Genomic DNA, 21,721 nt, shown 5'->3' on the forward strand with positions numbered 1-21,721 from the left:
TAATGAGTTTGCACACAGTTTCTATGAAGAACTTACAGACTTGGCTGCGACTGTTGATCCTAATTTGATGTGGGAGACCTTCTGTGACAAGACCCTGAAGGTTGCTGAGGGTTGTGTTGGCGTTACCAGTGTTCCCAGAAGGAGGTTTTTCATCTCGTGGGGCACCCTGGATATTATCAAGATGAGTCGCAGCGCATGGCTTGATGGCAACTCTTATCTGTACCAGGAACTGAGAAGGACGGCTGCAAGGGCTCTGAGGACAGATAAGGAGGCATTTGTTACAGGAATCTGTAAGCAAATGATACACCATCTATGATCTAGTGACCCACGTCCTGCTTACAGAGGAATTGAAGCATTATGCACATCCAAATCTGTTCTTCGGAGAGTAACAGCTTGGGCGGCTGATGAAAAGGACCTTATGGATGACGCTGCAGTTGTGACCCACAGGGCTGACTACTTTGAGACATTCCTGGTATTGCAAGTAATCTTTGTTTCATTTGGGAGATGGGCATCATCCCAACTCATTGGAAAACAGGACTTGTGGTCCCTATCTGGAAAGGGAAGGGTGATTTCCTGTATTTCCAACTACAGGGGGATAACACTGCTCTTGGAGCCGGTTAAGGTCCTCGCTAGGGTCATCCTCAATAGCGTCCGTGATCACTTGCTCACCTACCAGTGACTGGAGCAGTCTGGTTTTATGCCTAAAAAGTCTACAATCGACCGCATCCTAGCACTGAGGATTCTCATGGATTGCAAACGTGAATATTGGCAGAGTTTCTTTGCAGCCAGTTGATTTTCTTAAAGCATTTGACTCAGTTGATCGAGCTGCCCTGTGGGACATCCTGAGACTTCGCAGGATCCCCTCAAAGTTGTTGGATCTCATGGCTGGCCAATACACTGGAACTATGAATGCTGTGCAGAGTGGAGGAAGAACCTCTGCGTTTTTCCCAGTTGATTCTGCAGTTCATCAGGGTTGTGTTCTTACTCCTACTCTGTTCAGTGCTTGCATGGACTGGGTGTTGGGCAGGGTCATGGGGTCAAATGGCTTTGGTGCATCTGTTAGTAAAGAGAGATTCACTGATCTTGACTTTAGCGACGATTCTGTGATGTTCGCAGAGTCAATGGAGGCTCTGATCGGGGCTCTCAAGAGACTGAGCGAGGAGTCTTAGTGTCTGGGTTTGTGAGTGCCCTGGATGAAAACCAAGATCCAGGCCTTTAATGGCCTCTTGGGCACAGCCATAAGCTATGTGTCTGTCTGAGGAGAGAGTTTAGACCTTGTAGAGAGGTTTACTTACCTCGGCAGTGACATTCATGTCTCTGGTGACACTTATTATGAAGTCAGTAGATGGACTGGGAGAGCATGCGGGGGTCATGATGTTGCTAGAAAGGGGTGCGTGGCGCTCTTGATATCTTTGCAAAATGACAAAGGTCCAAGTCTTTAGATTCCTGGTGCTTCCTGTTTTGCTATATGGTTGCGAGACATGGACTCTATCTAGTGACCTGAGATGAAGACTGGACTCCTTCGGTACTGTGTCTCTTCATAGGATCCTTGGGCACTGCTGGTTTGACTTTGTCTCATGGAGTCCACAAATGAGGCATATTACCTGCATGGTGATGGAGTGTCAGTGGCGACGCTACTGCCATGTGGCGCGATTCCAAGAGGGTGATCCGGCTTGCAGGATCCTCATTATTGCGGACACGAGTGGCTAGACCAGGCCTAAGGGATGCCCATGTAACACCTGGCTGTGGCAAATAGATGATCATTTCCAGAGGGTGGGACTGGGGCTGTTTCATCATGTGATGGGTGCGGCAATGCGCTGTACCAGTACAAGCACCCTAACCTGACCTAACCTAACCTGACCTGACCTGCATGAAGGCCAGGTCAGAGATATTATGGAAAATATCTAAAACGTAGGATCAACATGGCTGCCAAGAGCATATCTCAGGCCATGCAGTTTTGCAAAGTAAGAGTTTTGGTGGTAAGAGTCTCAGCCAAGAGTTCTTGAAAGGCCTCAGAGTTCAGATTACTGTGCAGTGCATTGGTCCATTCATTTTTACTTGCTCCTGCTATGGTCTCAGAAATGTTAGGCAAAAAGAATGTTCCATACTGCAGGTCACAACTGACTGAAGTCACTTGTGAAACTGGGATTCAGGCACGCCTAACTTGAGCAAGAGTTGGAGTGTGGCCTGAATGAATAGTCACATCAGGTTGCACACATGCCAATTAACAGACTTCTTTTGAGTCCGAACAGAGCCAGATATAAGCACGATGACCACAAACAAATTAAGTATTATTAGGTGCCTCAGATTTGTTGGTGATCACTGCTAAAATGTAAACACCAGAGAAGTTAGACAGGTGTTTGAAGCCTCCATTCAAAGCTGATATGTATTTTGGTAGTTCTGATTTTTTCTATAGCCTTCAGCCTCACTTATTATTCACCACCTTTCTTTCCATTGACCCAGACACACACAACATCTAGTCTTGCAGGGCCAGATATGATTCTCAAACAAGAACACATGTCTAGGGACAACCCGCACTTGAAGTGAATAACGGTGTAATTTGGCACTGCAAAGGCAACACGAATTTGAGAGCCGCTTCTATTGGCTGTGATATCTTTCTGTCATTTTGACTATTGCATCATTATGCGGGATACGTAACAACAGCAAACAGAATGTAGGTAAGCATTGTGGTCTAGATAGCTATATACAATGTGTTAAAATGTTGCAACTGTATTCTGGCATGGCAAGTTTGCATTTCCAATTAGACAGTAATGTTAACTTCCTTTAGTTACTCATTTGGATGTGCAGTCAGAAGGTGGGTCCTGTATAGCCTAGTCCATGCTTTACTGGGGTCATTAGGCAGATTTGTTTATTCGGGTGTTTTGAGTACTGAAATCGTATCTCCTGTGACTCTTCGTTATCCGTTCTCTTAACGGTAGTCCTCTTTGCAGGGTGTCACACACCCATTTCTTCAAGCACATATTCTGTAGTTCATATTTTCACAAGCATGGCTGCCAATTCTTTTAAACTCACATCGACTCCTACACGATTGTTGTAATGGTGAACAACAGAGAGCACACACAGTATATCTGATAATGTATCATTATCCTTTACTAGTAGTCCATTGATGTCTTTGAATGCCAATGTATAGTTTGATGTTACAGAAAGGTATTTTTCTTGCAACAGGTTGCATTTATTTTTAACTTGTGCAATGTGCCCCCTCTATGTCTAATAGGATTTTTTGGAGACTTTTCAACTTCTCTCTGTCAGATCGAAATCACCATCCCTAATTTAAGCACCACCTTCATGAGGCATTGGATTGGTTAGAAATATGACACTCAATGTAACAGTTAAACCCACTTTTAAGCAAAATTCATTCACGGTTGTCTCCAGATGTTTATATTATATATCTGGTTTCAGTGAGACTACCCAACATCTAGCTGACCAGGCTGGACAAAAGGAGATGTGAGATGGACTAAACTTACAGTAAATGCATGCTTAGCATGTCAAATATGCTGAGATAAATGCTGCTGGTCCTGTTGATATATTTGCTTTAAGTCTTCTAATGTTTAGAGCACACAATTGACTGTAATCTCCAACCTATTTTGTACAACTTGATTATTCTTGTTAGCTAGTTTAATGTTATTGATCTCTTTATTGGTGAAATGTAGGAAAGATAAGAATCAAGCGTAATGGCTGTTTCCTTACCAGTAACACCTGCCATATCATTCTGGAAAAGTGCCTGCTACTACATTACTGAAAGAATATTTTAGCATGGACTTTTTCATTATTAAGTCTTTTTTATTCTTCCCCTTCCGTTTGACAAAACTAAATTGACTTTTAACAGTTGTTCTTGCTTATCTTATACTATTTTTGTTCTCTTCTTCCCCTGAGGAGATCTATTAAATTATTGCTTATGTTTGTTGTAAAATTATGCTACTTTTTTGTGAGTTTTCTCTTAAATTTGTCTCATTCTACCTCAATTATTCAAACATGTAAAATTCAATCTCATTTAATGATGTTATTTTTGGCGATTTTTCATTAAGTCCAGTAAAGATAAGTTAAAGAAATCACTTTACTTTAAAGAAATCAAAAGTATAAATTGGTCATGTTTTACTTTTCTCTTTGAGATTATTTACATTTATGCAAGCATACAGTTCCATTTTGATTACTAAATTATATATAAAATTTTATATTGCAGAAAAGGGGACACCGTCAAAGAGTTTGCCTGAAATGAGTAAGGAGTCAGATGTTTTGTTAGAGCCAGAATGGATTAATATGGCCAAGATGAAGCAAAGGGGATTTCATGAGAAAGACACGCTGCCAGATAATAAAATGGATAAAATGAAGAAAAATGACTTAAAGGTAAAAATAATAATTTCAGTAGTAATACATTCAGTAACTCAGTTTTTTTAACTTTGCAGTGTTTTATTTTGGATCAAAGGAAGTTTTATATTCTCCAGTATAGAACAACACATTATGGTGAGAGTAATTATTAACTCTTTGATTTTCAATTAAAGAACGTTGAATGGAGAAGCATGAATAATATTATCCATGCATCCATCCATCCTCTTCCGCTTATCCGAGGTCGGGTCGCGGGGGCAGCAGCTTGAGCAGAGATGCCCAGACTTCCCTCTCCCCGGCCACTTCTTCCAGCTCTCCCGGGGGAATCCCAAGGCGTTCCCAGGCCAGCCGGGAGACATAGTCCCTCCAGCGTGTCCTGGGTCTTCCCCGGGGCCTCCTCCCGGTTGGACGTGCCCGGAACACCTCACCAGGGAGGCGTCCAGGAGGCATCCTGATCAGATACCCGAGCCACCTCATCTGACTCCTCTCGATGAGGAGGAGCAGCGGCTCTACTCTGAGCCCCTCCCGGATGACTGAGCTTCTCACCCTATCTTTAAGGGAGAGCCCAGACACCCTGCGGAGAAAACTCATTTCAGCCGCTTGTATTCGCAATCTCGTTCTTTCGGTCACTACCCATAGCTCATGACCATAGGTGAGGGTAGGAACATAGATCGACTGGTAAATTGAGAGCTTTGCCTTATGGCTCAGCTCCTTTTTCATCACTGCGGAGGCCGCACCGATCCGCCTGTCGATCTCCCGCTCCATTCTTCCCTCACTCGTGAACAAGACCCCGAGATACTTGAACTCCTCCACTTGGGGCAGGATCTCGCTCCCAACCCTGAGAGGGCACTCCACCCTTTTCCGGCTGAGGACCATGGTCTCGGATTTGGAGGTGCTGATTCCCATCCCAGCCGCTTCACACTCAGCTGCGAACCGATCCAGAGAGAGCTGAAGATCACGGCCTGATGAAGCAAACAGGACAACATCATCTGCAAAAAGCAGTGACCCAATCCTGAGTCCACCAAGCCGGACCCCCTCAACACCCTGGCTGTGCCTAGAAATTCTGTCCATAAAAGTTATGAACAGAATCGGTGACAAAGGGCAGCCCTGGAATAATATTATCTCTTACAAATTAATAAAAACTGGAGATGTGGGGCTTTACTTTTTTAATCACCCATATGGCAAAATTTCCCATCCTATTGGATGACTCCAGGTAAAAAGCACTAAAAAGATTACAAAAGTGTAATTTTTTACCTTTCAAGAATATATCATGTTGTAGAAAAAAGGCAACATTTTCTGTTATGGGAAAACTCTACTTCTAGCTTGTTTGCTTTCACAAAACATTGTCAATTTGTCTTAGTCCTCTGACCAGCAATACAGATGGGGCCACCTCCATGGTCCGAGACACGGCACTGCAACATCAAACCCCAGTTTAGATGGTTCAAAGTCTGCTTTAACCCTCAAACAGTATGAACAGCTGGGCTGTCCACTAACACCTGTCTGCCAAATGTACATATTGCAATGAATATAACACATTTAATTACAATGTTGTATGTGATATTGATTTATGCTGTTACTTAATACCCTTTGCTTTTGACTATTTTGAAAATATTATTGTTGCTGAGATTCCAGATGTTAACTAAAATTACAATGCACATATTTCAAACAAAACTTGAAACTAAGCTAAACCATACATTCCTTGCTCCCCATTGCTTCTTTGTGTTATATGCATTGCTTTAAATTTTAGTGGGAAATACATTTGGTTAAGATAATGTATATTTTTATTATGGTATGGTACAAAATCTGCAGGGGTTCTGAGGCCACGAGACTGCCCAGACCCCACTGGGCATTCTGTCTAACATAAATGAATGAAAAAATCATAAACAATAATATCATTAAATGAGACTGAATTTTACATGCTTGAATAATTGATGTAGAATGAGACAAATTTAAGAGAAAACTCACAAAAAAGTAGCATAATTTTAGAACAAAAAATAAGTAATAATCTAATATATCTCCTCAGGGGAATAAGTAAGAAGAGAGCAAAAATAATATAAGATAAGCAAGAACAACTGTACAGCTGTACGAAAAACATGATTGATTAAGTGAAAAAATGTGGAAAGTTACAGGACATTTCTTTTTCTAATGGTTAATTAACATGAAGCTTTTGGGATTGAGACCCAAATAGTGTTGAGTTTATATCGCCATTTCACATTCATGGTATCACTGCTAGTGCCATAAATGAACGTGACTCCAGAACTTTTAGCCCATGTGTTCTGTTGCCAACCCTTATGCAAAAATTGCTAAAACTCTACATGTAAGTAATGTCTTAACCCTTAACTATTTATCCTGCTATACTTTGACCTAGGTATTAATTTTCTTTTCAGCAGGAAACGGCAAAGTCCACATCGGATGTATGGATCAGCAGAACTCCTCCAACCATGCATAGTACTGTCCAGGGGATCAAGCAAGATCAAAATGACATCAAGCCTGAGCAGAAACCTTTTTCATCTAAATCCCCTGTGCCTGTCACTGCAGGTATGGCATATCCATATTACTAACCGATCCATATTACTAACCGAGAATGCTAAACCGGATGGACGCAGGGACATCCGGCCATGGGCCATAGCCACAAAAAGACGTACTGCGCAGGCGCCCCAAGAAATGAGGCGGACAAGACCACAGAAAAAAGGAGTGAGCACAGAAAAAAGGAGTCAAACGCAGGCGACGCATACAGCGCCGCACGAGCAAAACACACACCCCCCCCCACACACACACACACACACAAGCAACGGACGGGACACACACAAAGAGGACGATTCAACAAGCCCCTGGCACACAAAAAAAAAGAGCCCGCAAACCCCCCCGCCCCCCCCACACACAAACAAGCAACGGATGGGACACACACAAAGAGGAGGATTTAATCCCATTGCACACGAAACGGGACGCACACAAAGAGGAGGATTCAACAAGCCACAAGCACACAAAAAAAAAAGAAGCCGCGAGCAACACACAAAGCCCATTGGACACGAAACGGGACAGACTACGGACATAGCACACGAAACGTACACAAAAACGACGAACCGTCTGTATTAAACATACGTCATCTCAACACGTTCACACTATGCAGCATAGGTAGATCTCATTACAATGAGGCACTATTAACCATTCAACCGCAGAAAAGGATCCATATTAACAGTGAGTGCGATCCTCCTTATTACTTATCCATATTTATCACGCTCAAGAACAAACAAGTCATGAATTCACGATCACAGGTACAAAACGATACCGCTCGGATAACGGGACCAAACACAATTCACACTATGCAGTATAGGTGGATCTCATTACAATAAGGCACTATTAACCGTTCAACCGCAGAAAAGGCTCCATATTAACAGTGAGTGCAATACTCCTTATTACTTATCCATATTTCTAGAAGAAAAAATGTCTCGGCTCCAAAAACGCAAAGCTCAACTAAAGCTTCTAACTAACGATGTACCTAAAAGTAAAAACTTTATGAACTGCATTAGATCCTACAATAGTTCATTTGCTTTTGCATCTACCGGAGTAAATATCAGGCCACCAAAAGGCAATGGCCCATACTGCTTTCGCATATGTGCACAAATACTGCATCGCATTGGAACAGTGCACCCTGAAACAAATCAACAACGCAAATATGCACAAATCTACATCTTAGATCCACATGACGCAATCTATCAATCAAAGTGCTGCATCGCAACAGGCACGGATTCAAAACGAAACACCTCGCGTCTCAGACATACGTTAACGGCAAGGAAGGCTACAACGGGCTTCTCACACAGCACAGGCAAATCGATTACAGCTCCAAAACAACACTTCCCAAATACTACACATGCAACAACGCGCCTCTCAAACGGCACAAGCAAAACATACACCAGGAAAATTCATTCGGATTAATGAATGTCATTTGCAATCATTGTCATTCAGTTCACTTCCCTGAAGAAACAACTGGCAATACAAGTAATACTTTTACACGTTGTTGTCAAAAGGGTCAAATTAGACTGCCTCCTTTACATTCATATCCTGAATATCTACAGAAGCTTCTAACTAACGATGTACCTGAAAGTGAAATCTTTATCAACTGCATTAGATCCTACAAATCGGTATCCACTATGAACATTAACGGTGGCACTGCACGTGACATCCGTCTTGCAAAAATGTTAATTATTGATGAATGTACAATGGCATCCAGTCACTTACTCAACACCATTCATAAACTTCTACAAACGTTTATGAATAATAATATTCGCTTTGGAGGAAAGGTACTTTTATTAGGAGGAGATTTTAGACAGTGCTTAGCTATTCTTACACATGCCATGCGCTCAGCTATTGTTCAGTGCACCTTAAAATACGCAGACAATTGGCATTGCTTTCAAAAGATACAGTTAGTAAAAAAGATATGATGTCCAGAACCAGATCATAACAATTGCTTATTACAACTGGGAGATGGTACACTCACCAATACAGATGGACTTCACCCACATATTATTACAATTCCTCAAGCCTTTATCTGCGACGACTTAGTTACAGACAGATTTGGAACAGCAATCTCATTAGACCAAATGCCCCTTTTAACACAACGCACTATATTATGTCCAAAAAATATTAATGTGGAAAACATAAATACCCAAGTCATTCCATTACTTCCTGGAGAGACACAACTCTTTCTAAGCTCTGACAAACTTGACTCTGATCACAACAATAACCATCTTCATTGACATTACAAGTTCTGACCTGGAATTACCTTTTACACTTAAACGGCGTGTACAAAGAAATTTTCCAATAAACCTTTACACTGTGCCACACACTTTATTGTTTGCTTTCTATTTGCATCATCTACACCTTCACACTATTCTATATCTCATTCATACATCACGCTCTTTGTCATTCCCAACACCAGGGGTTGGCGAGCGAAGCGAGCAGGGGGCGGAGCCCCCTAGTTGTGAAAGATGTCATGTCAACCACACTTTCATGGAGAGCAATAAATCCAGTGGGGATGGGGAAGTAATGAATCCACTTGAAATAGTATGATTGTATTTTTGTAATCATTTTTAATTTTACTGTATAATCCACAATTGGACCGAGTGACTTCAGAAAATGGGTTGATGGATGGAATTTATATTTTTCAATTGAAATATTTTCAGTCTGTTGTACACCTTTGTAATTGTAAAACTGCTGTAATACAAAATCAGGAAAACTGTGGATAAATGTTGTGTGTCAAATAAGTTATAATCTGCCAGGCTTGTTTTATTTTCTTATAGTTAATCTGAAATTTTCCAAAATTCATCAGGGTCTACACACTAACTAAATAACTCAAAGCAAAAGCAGATTAATCTAGAATTCCAATGATATTTTGTGTTAAGACATTCCTGAACATTCTTCCTGCTGCGTCAGCTTCATTGATACATTTCAGAAATTTGAACACCCAGATTAGAACCATGTTTTGTTTATTTCTACTCTCTTAAAAACTAAAAAGGTTCAGTCCCCAGCCCATCTGAGGGATATATGCATGTTAACAAAGGGGTGCAGTTGGTTACTCTTCTCATCTTACATCTTATCTTCTTATAAGATTGTTACCAGATTTGCACAAAGTACTCCAACATTCTGTGTTTTATAAAATAGTTGCAGGATTATAATTCTTAACTTGGCCTCAATAGGGTTTGCATTATCTAAACCCAGTTGTTCTATTGGGAACACAAACCCATGTTGGTTACGTCAGGCTTAAGATAGGAGCCAATGCTGGGTGAGATGTCAGATCATGTGGAGGAGGTACAAACACCGGACAGACTTGAGCTATGAGGCAGCAGCAGCACTAACCACTGCTCAGCTGTGCTACTCTTTTATGATATTACCTAAAACTTCACTTCCCTTTTTAATTGATTGTGTGGACCGTGTGGAGGATGAGACCATGGCCACTGATGGAGCGTATTTTCCTGTTGTGTGCAATATTCGTTTAATTTATTCTTTTTTTAATAGTTATTTTATTGACTTCTGTAATATTAAGCCTATTTACTGTACAGTAATCCCTCCTCCATCGCGGGGGTTGCGTTCCAGAACCCCCCGCGAAAAGTGAAAATCTTGCGAAGTAGAAACCATATGTTTATATGGTTATTTTTATATTGTCATGCTTGGGTCACAGATTTGCACAGAAACACAGGAGGTTGTAGAGAGACAGGAGCTTTATTCAAACACTGCAAACAAACATTTGTCTCTTTTTCAAAAGTTTAAACTGTGCTCCATGACAAGACAGAGATGACAGTTCCGTCTCACAATTAAAAGAATGCAAACATATCTTCCTGTTCAAAGGAGTGCGCGTCAGGAGCACAGAATGTCAGAAAGAGAGAGGAAAGCAAACAAATCAATAGGGCTGTTTGGCTTTTAAGTATGCAAGCACCGCGGCACAAAGCTGTTGAAGGCGGCAGCTCATACCCCCTCCGTCAGGAGCAGAGAGAGAGAGAGAGAGACAGAGAGAGAGAGAGAGAGAGACAGAGAGAGATAGAGAGAGACATAAAAAAAATCAATACGTGCCCTTCGAGCTTTTAAGTATGCGAAGCACCGTGCAGCATGTCGCTTCACGAAGCAGCTGCACAGAAGGAAGAGAAGGGAGTAACATGAAGATAATCTTTCAGCATTTTTAGACGAGCGTCCGTATCGTCTACGTGTGCGAACAGCCCCCCTGCTCAATCCCCCTACGTCAGGATCAGAGAATGTCAGCGCAAGAGAGAGAGAGAGAAAAGTAAGTTGGGTAGCTTCTCAGCCATCTGCCAATAGCATCCCTTGTATGAAATCAACTGGGCAAACCAACTGAGGAAGCATGTACCAGAAATTAAAAGACCCATTGTCCGCAGAAATCTGCGAACCAGCAAAAAATCCGCGATATATATTTAAATATGCTTACATATAAAATCTGCGATAGAGTGAAGCCGCGAAAGGCGAAGTGCGATATAGCGAGGGATTACTGTATACGGTATGTATATATGTGTCTATTTTGGGGTTTTTGTGCATGAATATTACATTTCTGTCATTAGTTTAACATTTGGTTTTAAAATTACAAAGTTGTTTTTCTTTATCCTCATATTTTGTTCATTTACACAATGTCACCCAGAATCTCAACACATGACCCCAATCTTCGTACGGATGATGTCACAGAATACGACTATATAAAGTCGTCCATGCTTTGTCCCTCAGTGAGAGCAACACTGTTCAAAATTCTTACTGGTATTTAGTTTATTTTCAAGTATGCCTAGTGGTAGAATTCTGTGTTTTTGGTAAAATTCTCCTTCTGCTTTTGATTTCTGAGTTCATCTTGCCCTTTCGTTTCTGATTACTTTGTTGTGTTTTGCTCTCTTGATATTTTGAACCTTCCGGTGTAGGCCTAACCATGTCTCTTAGCTTGATCTTCTCTTGGTTTACTCATGCCCACAGTAACCCTCAGACACTTCTGCGTGTACTTAACAACTTTAAAGCAAAGCAAACAGAATTAATGCTTTATTATGATGCAAAATAACATAACATTCTCAAACCTGCTTTCAGCACTGTAGGGGGCTGAATCCTATTATGGCAGCACTGGCCAGAAGACAAAAAACAATATTGAAATGTCCAAAACAGGAACAGTAATTTAACATGTTCTATTAATTCAGGACAACCACAATGATTAGCTGTCAAATTATAAAACTTAACTTAACTTTAAAACTATTCCTTGTAAAAGTTAAACTATTTTTTTTCCCACATAAATAAAAATAAGACATAATTTTGCCATCGTGTTCCAGTCTGATTATTTTGATTTTTCCAGTTAACCAAACAAGATAGTGTGCTAGCAAAATAGTTGAAGATAACAGACAGGACAATACTGCTTGGTGAACCATCAGTTGTTACTTTAAATAGAGCTTTTAGCTGACTGTGGGTTACTGTAAGTCCAAGACTGTCCGTTAAACAAAACACACATGTTGATAGTTTTCGTCCTTTGAAAAACTCTAGGTTTGGGTGTAACATTTCCTCAAATGTTTACATTTAGTGTATGCAAGTCAGAGACTTTGCTAAAAGAACTTTGACCAACTGTCCTAAACTCACTTTACCATCATCAACTGTACAAATTACACTTTTAGCTGTGATAAAGATACAGGTAGTGTTTCCAAATAATATTAGTGATTCCAAAAGATTACACCTTGAGATAAACTGAGATTGCACAAAGGAAAAGGATCTTTCAATTAGATGTTAGGATAAAGACTATAAATCAGCTCTACATGAAATACATGCCATTAATCATCTTGAAAGCCAATTTTGTACAATACATCTGATACCAATAATTCAGTTGTTATATTTGCTGCAGAACCAGCATCAACAGCTTTTGCAAGCCAAATAAAAAATATCTACTGCATGATTTCATTTTTCTACTGTTCTAAGTGCCTGTTCATCCACCTATTGGCTGTTATTGTTTAGAATATTCTTTTCATAAAAACAGTTTAGATTTGAATAGTTTCCATTATTTAACATATCTTAAGTGTATGTGTCCTTGACATTCAATAGTAGGCAGCTCATAGTCTAAACCGGCAAGTTCAGGATATCTACAGGCGTAAAATGACTTGGGCTAACCCATACATTAAGCGCTTCCACATCATTATGAGTAAAAATGTGGACATTGCCATGTGGAACAATTAGCTATAATTTAACCAGAAAAAGTGGAACTCTAAACTTGGGAATCCTAAGCAAGAGTAGTTACTGGTTGTAGATGTTATGGCAGGGGAAAGCTTCTTTGGTCTAACTGCAGTCTTCTTGTCAGTGAGAGTGGGACAGAAATACTTGCTGAGAAACTGTTTGAGAAGGACCATGCAAGCAATTTCACACATCAAAGGCATCAATATTAAGCATCTCTGATCATCTGGGAATCATCCAAATTGAGCATTTAGTTCAGGTTTTTTTTGAAGTCCAGAAACAACTAACAGTTTAATATCTGAGCAGGATACAGAAGGAAGCATAGGTGAAACATTAAGAAAGGATTGACAATAGAAAGTACTTTTCTTTGAATACATATTCTAGTTGTTTTTCAGTCCTGACCCATAAACTGATTTTTTTCCCCTTATGTTTTTGCAAAAGGATCACCCATACCATGTCATCAAATGAGTCCAGAAAAGCAAGAGAAGGGCCATCAACAACCTGCCTGCAAACCTGCACAGCCATCTTGGATGGAGCTAGCTAAGAAAAAATCGCAAGCCTGGAGTGACAAGTCCATGGATTAAGCAGCATGTCCTACTCCATTTACATCCCTGTCACTGTGAACAGATTGTGTACAGATTTTTGTTTCATAAAACCAGAACATGCAGCATAGAACTGAACTTTCTACAGTGTAATAAGTTAATTATTGACTAGATGACGGCCTCAAAGCTGCCTTGTTTGTTTTCATCTTCTTCATCATAATTGGATAAACAGCTAATGTTGCACAAGATTCTCAGTTAAGGAGATATAAATTTTTAAAAAATCAAAATATTAGTTTAATTATGTGATACTTGATCTTTATTTTGTATTTAAGCTGGTCTAAAGTGGGTACAGTCCCATTCTTTCTGTAAAATACTCTTCTCTCTGCTATTAATTTCAAAATCAATCTAATCATCCAGTTTCTTATAACAAAAACAGCGGTAACAAAATTGATGATAGACTTGGAATTAAGATTTTGCATATAGGATAAAGGAGAAAAATAGTGTGCATCAGACACCTTCCATACCAAGTTCAAGTGGCACTTTACAAATGTAGCTGACAGACAAAAGAGCTGTTTTATTAAAATGTCAAGCACAAGCATATCCATACTGCTGGCCTTACAACAAACCTTGTAGCTGATAGTCCACAGTGGCAGGCTGAATATCTACAGGTGCTTAAATATACCGAGATGTAGCACTTTCATTTGCAAACTGAGCTTTACTTTTAAGGCAGCATTGTTGTCTAACTTTTTGTTTAACAGAAAACAAAGAAAAGCAAATGTAGTTTTTTCAACAAATCCTTATTTTTGTAAATTATTCTTTTTGGCTCACAAATCTTTTCAACCCTTTTAGGCATTAACACACTATATATGCATTGTGTGTGTTTGTGAGTGTGTCACACGCGCATACACATACACACATAAACACATACTAATGTATATGTGTGTGTAATTGTCTATAGAGTAATAATTTTAAAGGGCTGTTGGATATCTTAAACATTTATTTCATTATAACTTTCTGTTTTGGGATGTAACCACATTTTGTTAACATACAGTATGTAAGTTATTTTGGTTGAAAATACTATTAACTGTTTTAATCAGATATGCATATTACATGTAACAAAACTGTCCCGCTGTAAAGTCTAAAGGTTTGAAGATGTAACTAACAAAAGGGATTTTCATGGCTTATGTTCTCATTTGTGCTTAGTTTTCATGGTCAACAATGCAGCTCTGTGTCTTTTCTGCCTGCTTCATGGAAGTAAATCTCTGTTTTGAATCTTTTTCTCTTTCTTCATTTTAAAAATTTTAAATGAAGTCTGATTTTCCACTACATATATGGATATATGGTTCACTCCTACCCAAAATGATATCAAGAAGGTTAAAATATAGTGGAAACAGTAGCTGAACTAAATAATCAAACAAAATGAAGTGATGTACATAGAAAGAGAATACCTTTGACTAACATTAAAATGAAAAACAACAAGCCCACAAACTTTGTAGGTCTAAGTACACGGGAGTTGGTCTTTTTCTACCAGATGAGGTGACTTGCCCACTTTAAAGCACAAACCCATTTACCTCTCTGTCTCTCTGGCCTGTCTTCTTTCTGACAGTTGGGCCATTGCATCAACTTCAAATCCAGTAAGGTTTGAGCTTGGCATGGCTATAAACTCTGTCTTGAGGCGGTTTTAAGTCAAGCCCCAGAGCAAGCGTACCAGAGATACCCGGCTGGAGCTTAGAGCTCTGGGTAGAATCTCCTGCCGTGTGCCAGAAAACTCTGTCACTGTTTATTACAAATGCTTTCACACCATTTGAAAGTTTACAAATGTCATTGGACATACAAGTCTCATTTTAATTTGCATTTTTTCCCAGCATACATGTTTAAGAATAAATTATTTTTTTATGACAAGCAGAATTCATGGTCAGCAGATATCTTAATGTTAATAATGTTTGATGTAGAAAATTTGTCTTAAGAAGAGCATGGATTAGCAAATTGTTTTTCTGAGAAACTTTTCTGGAGATGTCTAAACCTCTGTCTGTTAGAGTTTTAAAGTATAATCAGTTGTTACGTGCCAAAACATTAAAGTAGGTTTGTAGCATGCAAACATTATTTGTACTTATTAGGACAGTTTTAAGTTGATGGAGTTGACCCATATGTAGGTTTTTCCTTATATCTACAGTGGCATTGATAATCGTTTTTTTTCCACAGATTAATGAAAGGTATTCACATCCCATGTAGAAGTGGGAAAAGATGAAGAGGAGGAGGAAGAATAAGAAGATACCAAGTGCCAAAGAGATCTTATTGTACAAGTTTAATCATGTTAGATATGATTTAACACAGTGTTTCTTAGTGGAAGTTATTTGGCCCAATGGGAAGTATTTTTACACTGTTTAAGATTTACAGTTTTGTTACATAAATTTATGAACTCTAGGGGAGTATTCTTGGTCTATTTCCAAACCCAAATATTAATCAAATAGATTGAAGTATAAATAGGAAATGTGTTTTATTATGAGGATGTGAAAATGAACACAAGTAACGGCACACATTTACGAGTACAACAGAAAATAACAAAACTATTTTCCCTTATGGCCTACGCTACATGAGGTGGACTCTGTTAAGGACACACCTTAGTGTCCAAAAATTATTGTGAACACAGGAAAGCCAGGATAACGTAGGTAATGAACATGATCACGGAAAAACAAAAGTTCATAACCAGAAGAAGCTCTGGTCACGAACGTTTCCGAACATGTACAAATCGTGTTACAATCAAAAAGTCTGCCAAACTTTTGCATCTGTTCAAGACCACACGCTTTGGTGGCGAACAAAAACACTGGCGGCCAGTTTTCCTACGCGTGTTCGTACGCACCAATGATTTGCCATTCTCTGTTTCCCATTTCCTTTTGTTTGCGTATACAGGGCCTAACAATGCAGCTGATGTTGCAAAAGGAGTTACAATGTTAACCAAGCAGAGGCCTCAAGTGCTGGAAGAGGTGGAAAAACTGTTTGCTAGTGTGGTTGAATGTGAAGCAAGTTGTAGGGGATAGCGTAAGCGAGGCGATCATATGCGAGAAAGCCAGGAAGGTTCAAGGTTGATTTACTGAAAAAAAAAATCCATCTTTGATTGTCAAAGGTGAGGAATTTAAAGCCAGTAGAGTATGGTTTGAAAAGTTTCGCTAGAGAAGTGGCACTTAATTATTTTTCCCTGTGCTTTAAACTCATAAAAAAATGTTTACAGTGAGCAGTTCATAAGGGTCTAGCGCAAACTCTTACAATGTATGCTTTCTCAGTGTTATTCATTGTTTTTACATTTAGTTTAGTATTACAATGTGCATTCTATGGTATAATTAACTATTTTTGTGCTTAAAAAATATATTTACATACAGTTCATACAGTCTGGAACAGATTAATTGTATTTACATACAATCTTATCGGGAAATTACATTCGGGTCGCAACCAAATCGGGTCACGTCCAGAGTTTTGGAACGAATTATGGTCGTGACCAGAGGTACCACTGTAACCATAAGCCAATTTGGCAAAATAAATACGAACATCAAAGTCAGACATGGCTGTCACTAAGGAACAGAATCGTTTAGTATTACAATGTGCATTCTATGGTATAATTAACTATTTTTGTGCTTAAAAAATATATTTACATACAGTTCATACAGTCTGGAACAGATTAATTGTATTTACATACAATCTTATCGGGAAATTACATTCGGGTCGCAACCAAATCGGGTCACGTCCAGAGTTTTGGAACGAATTATGGTCGTGACCAGAGGTACCACTGTAACCATAAGCCAATTTGGCAAAATAAATACGAACATCAAAGTCAGACATGGCTGTCACTAAGGAACAGAATCTTAATGCAAGGGCCTATGTGAAAATGAAGCTAGCTATCTTTAGTGTTTTTCTGAACTTTGTTAAACCCACCATGGGATAATGCTGTGTGTGATCACTGCCCTGTTTATACTGTCACATCTGATGACATCATTGTGGTCAATAGTGGTCACATGACAGGAATCAAGATGGAATCACAAAGATAATATAATGAAACCAACTTTTTTATTCCAAAACCAGGCATGAAAATAATATCGCAAACAAAATCCTCATGTATCAAAACCCCAATCAATGCAAAAACACATGTACAAAAGTCGTTAATATTACAGAACCTATTTACTTTGTGGGGTTCCTGGCCCACATTCCCCCATGTGTCACACTCCCAATATCCCCTGTCATAACGTTACACGCTTCTCTCTTTATAAAACTGGCTGTGGACCCTTGTTACTGACTCCACGCCCTACTCCAAGCTCAGTACACTAGTGAGGGTTGGCCGAGTTGAGGCCACTTATGACAGAACGTAAGGTAAGGATTCACATACAGTTTAGAAGCCCTGGGGCTGTATGTCAAAAGGCCTCTGCTGTGTTCTAAAGGTGCTCATGAACTTATGAGCCCCAACTGCCTCTTAAAGAGGCAGGAGATGTCCAGGTAGCCTGTTCATACCCACTGCCAACAATAAATAATACAAAGGAACTCCCTGCTGCCCTTTGAAATGTTGGTGAAATTCTAATTAGTTGGAAGTCTTCCCCTATTGCCATTTACCTAAACTTGTACCTCTGGGGTAATTATACTGGGGTCTTTCACCCTGCTCAAGGGACTTGTGCCAACAGTTGGCATCCCACCTGTGGCTTGAGCACAACAGTAACCGCTTCCTTACCTGGGCTTGTTCTGGTCAAGTCCTATGCCTGGTTTGTAGCGCCCTCTGCTGGTTGTAACTCAGGTGACCAGTTGTCATTAATCGAATCATTCTCTAAATCCATAAAATATATAAAGGCAACCAAAGCCAACAGGCAACTAAATATTTTAATAATTATTTGATATAATTTATAAGCAAAATAATTAATTGTGTAAAATACCTTTATTAAAATATCAACACTTGTTTAATGAAATCACTCTAATTAGGAGCAGAAGCATGAATATTTTACTAAACAATAAGGGATGACTTAGGCCAGTTCTGTTCTTTGAATATCTTATAAACTATAGCTGTCATGAAAATAATTTTTGATGACAAAAATGCAGGTGAGGATAGATATTTGTTTATTTGGGTGTGCATGATGTGTTCACCTAACTGTATAACTGAGAATATGAATGAACTTTTATATAAAAATAAGGTGCCGAATACAACTGTTCAAGCAACAGTGATATGACTATCATATAATCAAGGTGGGATTATAACTCCAGCCTCCTACAACCCACCAGGCACATGCATATACTCAAAAATGATGACCATTGCAACCATATGCAAATAATAAATCCGGTATATGAATTAAAGTAAAAAAGGGTCCAAAACTTTATATTGGGACAACTTCACCTTCCTTTTTTGTTTGTTAATGTATAGCAATGAATGTAACAAATCGAAGAGTGCTACAGTACTTCTTCTACAATTCATCTTTATTCTAATATTGCAGTTAACGAAAATTAATTAAACATTTTTAAAAGGCTTATGCCATTTTGTGAGTATAACGGAGTGTTTTGGGACCAAACAAACTAAAAGACTGGAAAGGGGACCTTAGCAGATGGGGAAGCAGTCTTTGAGCTGTAATGTCCCCTCGTATTAATGCTCCAAATGAACATTCTAGATCTCGACCTCAAGACTCTCCGGCAACTGCTCCGAAGAGCCCAGCAAGTCCAGTATCTGCGCTCTGATAAACTGGACGAAAGGTCTTATCTTCATCCGCCTCAGACACCAATGTAGCACCGGCACCAAATGCCGGAATGGGTTCTCTTGCTTTTTACGTTCTTCTATGAGGTGGCTTGCTATCCCCAAAAGGACTGCTCATCTTTGTCGCACTAGATGAAATGCTGTTTGCGACATTGCAGGCTTCATATTTTTATAGGCACACCTGCCACTGGCTTTGAAGCTCCTTATTTGGTTGATGGAATACCAGCTTATACTGTGGGTGATTTATCCCAAGGCTGATAAAAACAAATACTGTATAACCAGATTGTTTCCATCATGTCACATTTATGTAGAAACTTGAAAAGAAATTTAATCAAAATTAAACAATGTATTCATGTACATAATATTGTTATAAATCAATTTAACATGGAAGTATTTAGTCAATCAAATATTTTTAAATATATGCAAAGAAAACAACAATAAATATTCATTCACTTACATATACAGTACATTCTGTACTTTTTGTCACTTTTTTTTTTTTTTTACTCAAAACTTTGTTTGATGGCCTGTCGTTGGCCCACTTTTTCTGGTGCATTCCTATTAATCACCCAGCAGTAGTCTGCCATCAGACTGACATCCCAACATCCCTGGTAACATCTGTCCATGTCCTTGTTATCCTGAAGGAACCTTTCACCATGCTCTTTACTCACATCTCCACGATTTTCAGGGAAAATTTTCAACTGTGAATCCAAAAAATGAACTTTGTGTTGCGACCCAATTCCTTAAACTTAACTAATACATTTTGTATCAATGTCTTTATAATTTGGATCTTTATTGTTACCTGAGAACTTAGAAATTACTTCTGTGAATGATACCCAAACCTCTTGTTCCAGGCACTTCACTGCACCATCAAATTCCTACACCAGAAATCAGTGGTCCAGGTAAAATGCCTCAAGCAATCCCAGAAACTTCCAAACAAATACATAACACAGCCTCCATCTTTAGATGGGTCTTTGACAAACTGCTTCATTAAACCAAGCTTAATATGAATTGGTGGTAGCAGCACTTCATCTGGATCCACCAAACTAGGTCTGGTGATATTTTTGGCTCTAAGCTGTAGTTTTTCTAGCAGATCAGTCCTTATCAACCCGATATAAATTTTTGGCTCTGCTTACCCACTCACAGGAAAAACACCTTAACATGCTGCATCCTGCTGCTTTATTCAGTTCAACCTATATTCTTACCTTACTATCAAAAATAACTGTTTTGCTTTAAGCATAAATTTTAATACTAGAACATATTAAAAGCACCTGTTCAGCGCTGCCATACTTTTAAATCTTCCACTGCTGCTCAGGTTTCTGCTGTTTTTTATTTTGAAGTGACCTCACAGCCCTCGGTGTCTTCCAAAAAAGAAAGTTTTGAAAGCTGCTAGATCAAAATGTTTTTCTGAAGTTATTGGCTCTGACTCTCACAACCCCCATGTACTTTTTTACACATTGAGTTCTGTTCTTAATGTTCATGAACCTGTCTATCTGGAAGCTTCTAGGGAAACTGGCGATAAATTTCTTTACTCTTTTTTGAAGAAGGTTGTAGCACTAGGGTCCTCATTTCATCACCTTCTCATGATCCATCCATTTTAATACCCTGTTTGGCTGTATTTGACCACTTCGAGCCTGTCACTCTCCCCTTTTTAAAGCAGCTGGTTTCCAGTATGAAGCCATCTGGCTCCCCCCTTGATGCTGTCCCACCTCGACTTCTTAAGGAGGTCTTTCCTACCTTCGGTCCTTCTATTCTTACAATTATTAATAGTAGTTTAACTTCTAGTGTGGTGCCTAAAAATTTTAAACATGCTGTTGTGCAACCTCTGCTGAAAAAAACGGGTCTGGACCACTCTGTTATGTCAAACTTTAGGCCTATTTCCAAGCTACATTTTTTGTCCAAACTCTTGGAAAAAGTCATCTACACCCAACTGAAGTCCTTCCTGGACGAACATTCAATTCTGGAAGTGTTCCAGTCTGGGTTTAAAACTCACCACAGCGCTGAGTCTACTCTGTTAAAGGTTTTTAATGATATTCTTTGAACAGTGGACTCGTGACTGTGTACTACTTATGCTTCTGGAGTCAATAGCTGCCTTTGACACTATAGACCATGAGATCCTCATCTCCAGGCTGGAGCAGTGGGTGGGCATCACAGGCTCAGGTCTCCAATGGTTTAGGTCCTATCTCTCAGAAGTTTTTGTGTCAGCATTAATGATTTTACCTCCACCTCTGTTACCCTCTCCTGGGGGGTACCACAGGGCTCCATCCTGGGACCTCTTCTGCTCTCCTTGTACCTGCTGCCACTTGGCACTATTTTCCAGAAACACGGTATTTCCTTTCATTTTTATGCGGAAGACTGTCAGGTTTATTTCCCTCTGAAGTGCCCTGGTCCATGTTCTGTCCAGCCCCTGCTTGATTGCCTTATTGACACA

General features: G+C 39.4%; 1 protein-coding gene across 6 annotated transcripts in view; it reads left to right on the forward strand.

Annotated features, from left to right (window-relative positions):
• Positions 1-14,846, forward strand: part of LOC114650783 (CRACD-like protein) — a 166,281-nt gene extending 151,435 nt beyond the window's left edge. For 5 of the 6 annotated variants that reach the window (XM_051927147.1, XM_051927146.1, XM_051927150.1 and 2 more), the window contains 3 exons: positions 4,202-4,365; positions 6,732-6,882; positions 13,477-14,846. In XM_051927147.1, the coding sequence (XP_051783107.1) occupies positions 4,202-4,365; positions 6,732-6,882; positions 13,477-13,619 (458 nt within the window). In that variant the 3' untranslated portion in view covers positions 13,620-14,846. The remainder of the gene's footprint in view (positions 1-4,201; positions 4,366-6,731; positions 6,883-13,476) is intronic. The other variant, XM_051927149.1, reaches the window with a different exon arrangement.
• Positions 14,847-21,721: the final 6,875 nt, after the last annotated feature.

The sequence above is a fragment of the Erpetoichthys calabaricus genome, chromosome 4, assembly GCF_900747795.2.
Source record: "Erpetoichthys calabaricus chromosome 4, fErpCal1.3, whole genome shotgun sequence".
NCBI classification, from domain to species: Eukaryota; Metazoa; Chordata; class Cladistia; order Polypteriformes; family Polypteridae; genus Erpetoichthys; species Erpetoichthys calabaricus.